The 8,284-nt window shown below is 43.5% G+C and overlaps 1 protein-coding gene across 1 annotated transcript; it reads left to right on the top strand.

Annotated features, from left to right (window-relative positions):
* Window positions 1–6,546: 6,546 nt before the first annotated feature.
* Window positions 6,547–8,067, top strand: LOC124307438 (glycine-rich cell wall structural protein 1.8-like). The gene is made up of 3 exons (XM_046769077.1): window positions 6,547–6,974; window positions 7,108–7,371; window positions 7,523–8,067. Exons 1-3 carry the CDS (start codon window positions 6,722–6,724, stop codon window positions 7,828–7,830), a joined length of 825 nt encoding a protein of 274 aa, XP_046625033.1. The 5' UTR covers window positions 6,547–6,721; the 3' UTR covers window positions 7,831–8,067.
* Window positions 8,068–8,284: the final 217 nt, after the last annotated feature.

Genomic DNA, 8,284 nt, shown 5'->3' on the forward strand with positions numbered 1-8,284 from the left:
ATTACGTCGGAATAGTGCCAGAAAGAATCTATTCCAGCACTTTTCAAAATCGCGAGAATTTTCGACAAAAATGCAAAGGGGTTAGCCTTACTTTTTTTTCATTCTTGGAGTCGAAAATTTTTCGTCTCAGATTCGATTTAAATGACCCTTTCCTGACTAATTGGACCCCTAGGAACTAAGAAAACGCAGCGAAAAGAGCGTGGGATCCTCAGGAGAGAAGTTCCGAAGGAAAAAGCACCAGCTGAAAAATGTCCTAAAAACAGGTTTCCGTTTTTTGGCTGTAACTTTTAATCCGTTGATGGCAGCGTATTGAGACTGCGCCCAATCGATTTTCCTTGCAAAATTACGTCGGAATAGTGCCGGAAAAAATTTATTCCAGCACTTTTCAAAATCGCGAAAATTTTCGACAAAAATGCAAAGGGGTTAGCCTTACTTCTTTTTCATTTTTGGAGCCGAAAATTTTTCGTCTCGGATTCGATTTGAATGACCCTTTTCTGACTAATTGAACCCCCGGGAACTTAGGAAACGCAGCAAAAATAGCGTGGGATCCTCAGGAGAGAAGTTACGAAGGAAAAAGCACCTGCTGGAAAATGTCCTAAAAACAGGTTTCCGTTTTTTGGCTGTAACTTTTGATGCGTTGATTGCTGCGTATTGGGACTGCGCCCAATCGATTTCCCTCGCAAAATTACGTCGGAATAGTGCCAGAAAGAATCTATTCCAGCACTTTTCAAAATCGCGAGAATTTTCGACAAAAATGCAAAGGGGTTAGCCTTACTTTTTTTTCATTTTTGGAGTCGAAAATTTTTCGTCTCAGATTCGATTTAAATGACCCTTTCCTGACTAATTGGACCCCTAGGAACTCAGAAAACGCAGCGAAAAGAGCGTGGGATCATCAGGAGAAAAGTTGGGAAGAAAAAAGCACCCACTGAAAAATGTCTTAAAACCAGGTTTTCGTTTTTTGGCTGTAACTTTCGATGCGTTGATCGCTGCGTATTGGGACTGCGCCCAATCGATTTCTCTCGCAAAATTACGTCGGAATAGTGCCAGAAAGAATCTATTCCAGCACTTTTCAAAATCGCGAGAATTTTCGACAAAAATGCAAAGGGGTTAGCCTGACTTTCTTTTCATTTTTGGAGCCGAAAATTTCTCGTCTCAAATTCGATTCAAATGACCCTTTCCTGACTAATTGGACCCCCAGGAACTCAGGTAACGCAGCGAAAATAGCGTGGGATCCTCAGAAGAGAAGTTACAAAGGAAGAAGCACCTGCTGAAAAATGTCTTAAAAACAGGTTTTCGATTTTTGGCTGTAACTTTCGATGCGTTGAGTGCTGCGTATTGGTACTGCGCCCAATCGATTTCCCTCGCAAAATTACGTTGGAATAGTGCCAGAAAGAATTCATTCCAGAACTTTTCAAAATCGCGAAAATTTTCGACATAAATGCAAGCCTTACTTTTTTTTCATTTTTGGAGCCGAAAATTTTTCGGCTCAGATTCGATTCAAATGACCCTTTCCTGACTAATTGGACCCCTAGGAACTCAGAAAACGCAGCGAAAAGAGCGTGGGATCCTCAGGAGAGAAGTTACGAAGGAAAAAGCACCTGCTGAAAAATGTCTTAAAAACAGGTTTTCGTTTTTTGGCTGTAACTTTTGATGCGTTGATCGCTGCGTATTGGGACTGCGCCAAATCAATTTCTCTTGCAGAATTACGTCGGAATAGTGCCAGAAAGAATTTATTCCAGCACTTTTCAAAATCGCGAAAATTTTCGACAAAAATACAAAGGGGTTAGCCTTACTTTTTTTTCATTTTAGGAGCCGAAAATTTTTCGTCTTAGATTCGATTCAAATGACCCTTTCCTGACTAATCGGACCCCTAGGAACTCAGAAAACGCAGCGCAAATAGCGTGGGATCCTCAGGAGAGAAGTTACGAAGGAAAAAGCACCTGCTGAAAAATGTCCTAAAAACATGGTTTCGTTTCTTGGCTGTGACTTTTGATGCGTTGATCGCTGCGTATTGGGACTGCGCCCAATCTATTTCTCTCGCAAAATTACGTCGGAATAGTGCCAGAAAGAATTTATTCCAGCACTTTTCAAAATCGCCAAAATTTTCGACAAAAATGCAAAGGGGTTAGCCTTACTTTTTTTTCATTTTTGGAGCCGAAAATTTTTCGTCTTATATTCGATTTAAATGACCCTTTCCTGACTAATTGGACCCCTAGGAACTTAGAAAACGCAGCGAAAATAGCGTGGGATCCTCAGGAGAGAAGTTACGAAGGAAAAAGCACTTGCTGAAAATTGTCTTAAAAACAGGTTTCCGTATTTTGGCTGTAACTTGTGATTCGTTGATCGCAGCGTATCGGGACAGCGCCCAATCGATTTCTCTCGCAAAACCACGTCGGAATAGTGCCAGAAAGAATTTATTCCAGCACTTTCTAAGATCGCGAAAATTTTCGACAAAAATGCAAAGGGGTTAGCTTTACTTTTTTTTCATTTTCGGAGCCAAAAAGTTTCCGTCTCAGATTCGATTCAAATGACCCTTATCTGACTAATTGAACCCCCAGGAACTCAGAAAACGCAGCGAAAAGAGCGTGGGATCATCAGGAGAGAAGTTACGAAGAAAAAAGCACCAGCTGAAAAATGTCGAACACACAGGTTTTCGTTTTTCGGCTGCAACTTTTGATGCGATGATCGCAGCGTATTGGGATTGCGCCCAAACGATTTCTTTTGCAAACCTACGTCGGAATAGTGCCAGAAAGAATTTATTCCAGCACTTTTCAAAATCTTTAAGATTTTTGCCAAAAATGCAAAGGGGTTAGCCTAACTTTTTTTTTATTTCTGGGGCCGAAAATTTCTGGTCCCAGATTCGACCTTAATGACCCTTTCCTGACTCATTGGTCCCCCAGGAACTTAGAAAACGCAGCGAACGGAGCGTGGGATCATCAGAAGACGAATGACGAAGGAAAAAGCAGCTGCTGAAAAATGTCTCGAACACAGGTTCTTTTTTTCCGTCCCTCACTTTCGATCCGTTGATCGCAGCGTATCGGGACTGCACCGAAACGATTTCTTCCGCAAAATCACGTCGGAGTAGTGCCAGAAAGAATCTATTCCAGCACTTTCCAAAATCGCGAAAATTTTCTGCATAAATGCCACCGCGTTCACCTCTATTACTCCTTGACACAAATACTCCTGTCTTAGAATCGATTGCTATGATGTATTGCATCATGCTGCGGTTCTTCTCACGAGAGTCTCTCTGTGATTTTGAAGAGCAAGCGACAGACTTTTGAGGATTTTCATTGTAGAAGCAGTTAAAAGTGAACATGTATTTATTATAAAACGGTCACACAAAGTACAGACAGTACAATATTTATAAGCTCTTCAATATAATATGCATCTTGTGATGTAGGGGGTGTGTCGCCCATACGCAGGCTGAGACTCAAACCATTTATTAAAACTCTGATAAAGCCGTTGTCGATGTTATTCCTAATACTCCCATGAAGATTATATCATACTGCACACCTACTGCTATGTATAACACTTAGATGTTTTATAAAATATTCTATTCAGACGACGCACTTCTTGTTGTCTTACACTACCATTCTAGTTGTCAATTGGTCAAATTACCACACACAGCCAGTTGAACACATGTATTACAATTAAGGCGTATCAAATATACTAAAAGTTTGAGCTCTGAATTTGTATTCTTCTTTCCCCGCCTTTCCGAGAACCCATCGCAAATTTCATGTTCACCGGCCGCACTTTCCCATGAGTTTTTCATGTTCACATCCTTGCGTCTTCTCCCATTTTTGAACACAAATCGCTCTCTTCGAAATGCAAATCGAGATGTAGAGAAGCAGAGAACCAACAGCTGAAGAAACATTCAATCTTTTCATCGTTTTCCGCATGTAACTTTCGATGCGTTGCCCGCAGCGTCTATAGACTGCACGCACTGGATTTCTCTAGTAAAATTCCATCGATATAGTGCATCAAAGTATCGAATCGAATTCTTTTTCAAATCGACAAAATCTTCAGCAAAGACGCAATGTCTCACTTATTTTTGTCATTTTCGAGCAAAAATCTTCTTACCCAAGAATCGATGTATATGGCCCTTTTCATAGTAAATTGACCCTCAGGAACGCAGAAAAGGAATCAAGAATGTCGTAGGATCATCAGCTGTGGCATCCCGTAAAAAATCTCTCGTTTTTCGACTATAACTCGTAATCCGCCGTTCTCAGCGAGCTTTGATTACGCGCCATTTATTCCTGTAGCAAGATTCTGTTGATACAGCGTTTCAATGGATTTATTCTTTCACCTTACAAAATAGTCGAGAAATAGACTGAAAACATATAAATGGGTTAAATGTTTGATGTTTCAATGTTTTTTTCATTTGCAATGCTGAAAAACAAATTAACAGAGACGATCAAATGAGCTACAGCACCGTACAAGGAAACAATTCATACAATTGTTCACTAAAAAACTAGAAGATTCATCTGTTTTGCTGGACCCTGCAACTTGAGGCGATGCGCAGTTATTCTCCTCTACAGATTGACATTGGTATCGGGTCTGAACAGATCAATTTTAGCCTTGTTCAGGGTCCGCCAAAATTTGCTGAAACATTGCAAACATATCAGCCTTAGATTCCTGGCGATCTTCTTGACAAGTAACCATTTGTCTCTGAATTGATTTGTACGATATCGTTTGCATTAATAGGACCTTCAAGAATACAAACTACGCATCTAGAAAGCGTGTGATAGACAGTCGCGAAACTCCGACTTATCGATTCTACTTTTTGGTTTTCTTAAAATTAGTGTTAGCTACTTGGGATTATGTGCAGGCGTATGGTGCACATTTTCGATCACGTCCATGCATGGTGTTCGTGAGAAACGGTTTCACTCGCTTTTCAAATCATTGTCATACTCGCTAACAGCAATTTGTCTTATTCTCAGTTTCTCATGTATTATACATTTTCCAGTACATGTAACATATTAAAATATGTCAACGGAAGGAATCTCGTCTGAATTCGAATGCCTTATCGTAACGTGTACAACCTTGTCACGGAGACTGCTGTATTTACTTAACGAAATTTATTTACTAGGTAAATAGGCAGGTAACTTACAGCAGCTACGTAGGAAACCATTTAATTTTTAGCTACAAGCTTGACGTTTTTGGCTAATTCACGAGTCGGTTCATCCGCTTTGCAGCCTCAGGACGTTTAAAACAGTCAGATTACCGATTGGATGTATATGTTGTTCCATCATCTAATATTATCGCCTTTGTCCTCACCATTTACTGCAATTTCCATTCCTGGCTGGTGGACAAATCAACGAATTTCCAGGGTGGCTTTTAACGAGGGTGCAAAGTCCCCCTTACAATAGTCAACGAAGGAGAGATCTTACCAGAGGGTGTTTCACGGTGAGTTCCGTAGCTGGAATTTGCAAATTATCAAAGTAACCCGCAGCCGAACTACTCAGCGAATTTCACGTTCTCTAAATGGCCAAGCTGCATTTCAACAAAGCAGATTGCATCAGACTCTGTTACAGCGAAGCGCTGACCCGTTTGCTTGACATCCAGATCCAATGGTAGGAGGTTCCCATTACCACCAACGTATTTCATGGAAGTGCCAAGAGCTGAAACTTTCAATTCTAATCTAACATTACAACGACTTTGCTCGCTGGTTTAAATCTTGCTCCTGTTGTTGCAACGAAACAGAATTAATACAAGCTGCGTATGAAGTAAGGTAAAATGCGAATCATCATTCATTACTCATTTACCACTGTGTCAAACTTTTACAGAATTAATCTATTGCATAGCATCCATTTCACAGTACGTATGGACCGAAGGTATGCGAGCGTACAGGCCTAACAGTATTATATACGCTACGTGCAGTTGGATTTCACTTCTTAACGTTTTTTGTCGTCACTCCAAGACACATCCGGCAGGGTAGGGGAAATTTGGGGAAAGAAGGACGGTGGCGGGAGAACCGAGAGTTTGAGTGAGCGGGAAAGATCGGGAGCATCGGCCTTTAAGTCCGTTATGTCAGGCATTGTGTCAGGCGTCGAGTTCTTGTCGGTTTTGAGGAAAGCCGCGGATCGCTCAACCGGCGCACGGGCGTAATCTGTGCCCAAGTCAATCATATGCCAGGCGGGGAAACCGCACCACGAGTTTCTATTCGGGTCATTAGATACAGCTCCTTGTTTCCTGGTGTAAAACTTTACGTAAACAACCGACAGGCACGTGACGCAAAAGCACTATCGGGAGTTGCGAAATACGTTTTGGCCTCTATCAGGGTTCGGAACCGCGCCGATCGGACGCGTCACGTAAATTCCCCTGATTAAACTGAAAGATTGGATACAGCCGGCATCGAGTTTGTAGGCACGTCTTACCTGATTGATCTTCTGGTGTCGCACAATTGCACGCCGATTCAATGAAAGCCGTCTTGTGAAATGGTCTCGAAGTTACATGTGTCACTGCCGCAACCTGCCCGCCTCGGTTCTACGGTGAGAAAATTCATACCTGCGATCATTCGGCAAAGTGGGAGACGTTATAAAAGGCTATCACGAGCCATTTCGCTCGGGCAGAAAATTCCGACCGCTACACGTACACGAAGAAACGGCATAAAATATCATACGTACTGTATACGGGGAATAATCGATACCGGGACACTAAGTTTAAATAACGACAACCGGAGTTTGATAAAAAGAGAACAAAAATTAAACAGCGAGCGATCATGAATCGTTTTCTTGGCTTTCTACTATTAGTGAGCTACGCATGTGCCAAGCCGGCGACCTACGACGAGTACCTTGCCCTCGAAGATGACACCGCTTCCGTCGGCTCTATCCGTCGTGACGTGCGAGCTCCTTTGCCTCCAGGATTTGCCATCGAAGTAGCGGACCTCCTCAGCGCTGGAACTGAGGCCAGGAAATCACGAGAGGCAAAAGGCGCCGCGGAGCCTAAGAAGACTGCGATGAAAAACGCATCGGGTGAGTTTCTTTTTTCCTGTTTAACTTTGGATAGTCCTTACTTCGGGGTAATTCCGGGAGCGACAAAGAGGCGTAATTTCCTCTTTAATCAACAAGTGCCGCCTTTGAACACGTGCAATAATCGCTGTTTCAGGAAAATCTGACGAGGGTGGATACTACAAGAGTTATGGCAGCGATGCCGAGGGTGAAAAGGGCTACCTCAAGCAGACCTACAGCAAAGGTGATCACGGCTACAAGACCCTCGACACCTTCCACAAGCAGGACGGCGACAACTACGGCTTCGAGAAGCACACCGCGTTCGGAAAGGCCAAAGGAGCCGAGGAGGGTGGAGAACACGGAAAGAGCGGATCCTACAAGAGCGCCGAAGGCAGCGATGGCGACGACCACGAGGGAGCGGGTAAGTTCGCGAAATCAAGATCACAAAAATAATTAACGATCAATCAAGTTTGTGTCTCTCGACGCTGTCGGAGAAACGTCAGAATGGGGATGAATGCGCTCTGCAGCCGGGATAAAAAACGACCAAGTGAACCTCATTTTGAACCCAACAGGAACCATCGTAGACGCTCATTACGCTCCGTACGAAGGCGAACACTACAGCGAGGGTGAACATGTGTCGTCCGAGGGGGGGGATGGGGGGCATTATACGGAAGGAGGGGACGCCGGGCACTACACAAGCGGAGGACAGGGCGGCTCGGGAAGTTACTCAAGCGGGGGTGGAGACGCGGGGCATTATTCCACCGGCGGCGGGGCTGAGGGCTCATACGGAACGCACGGCTCCTACTCGAGCGCGGATGACTCTGGGGATCATCAAGGTTACGTAGACGGCGGCTCTCAGTACGAGGGTGATCACTACTAGTTTACCCCCGGAATGACGAGGGGCGGAGATTAGCCGAAGTCGAAGCTTACAGCCGCGGCTGAGTTGCACCTGCAGATATAGATGCATTGCGGATTTTGGCGCTTGAGATCGCTTCCATCACCCTGCCGCAGTCATTCTTGTACATATATAACGTAATGTATATGGGATAACGATTTGAAGAATGTTCACCACCGTGTCACCGTTGTTAGTTCATTATTAAAAATTTGTTCAACTTCAGTTTACAGCTTCTCGTATTCATTACGGTCTTCTGACCACCCTAGATCCCTTCTTCACCCTTTAATCGATCGAACCATACCCGCGGGCGATCTAGTCGAAATTCATTATGGTAATGGTACTTCCCAGCCGTTTTAATTCAGTCGATTGAAAGGAAGAGCCCACGTGAGAACAAAATTTAACCAAGTACTGAAAATCGCTTTGCAGTCCTTGGATATCC

This window comes from Neodiprion virginianus, chromosome 6 (assembly GCF_021901495.1).
Source record: "Neodiprion virginianus isolate iyNeoVirg1 chromosome 6, iyNeoVirg1.1, whole genome shotgun sequence".
Taxonomy (NCBI): domain Eukaryota; kingdom Metazoa; phylum Arthropoda; class Insecta; order Hymenoptera; family Diprionidae; genus Neodiprion; species Neodiprion virginianus.

Coding starts and splice junctions, on each gene's coding strand:
- LOC124307438 (XM_046769077.1), top strand. CDS start 6,722: ATGAATCGTTTTCTTGGCTTTCTACTATTAGTGAGCTACGCATGTGCC. Junction 6,975..7,107: donor TGCGATGAAAAACGCATCGG/GTGAGTTTCTTT, acceptor TCGCTGTTTCAG/GAAAATCTGACGAGGGTGGA. Junction 7,372..7,522: donor CGACGACCACGAGGGAGCGG/GTAAGTTCGCGA, acceptor TGAACCCAACAG/GAACCATCGTAGACGCTCAT.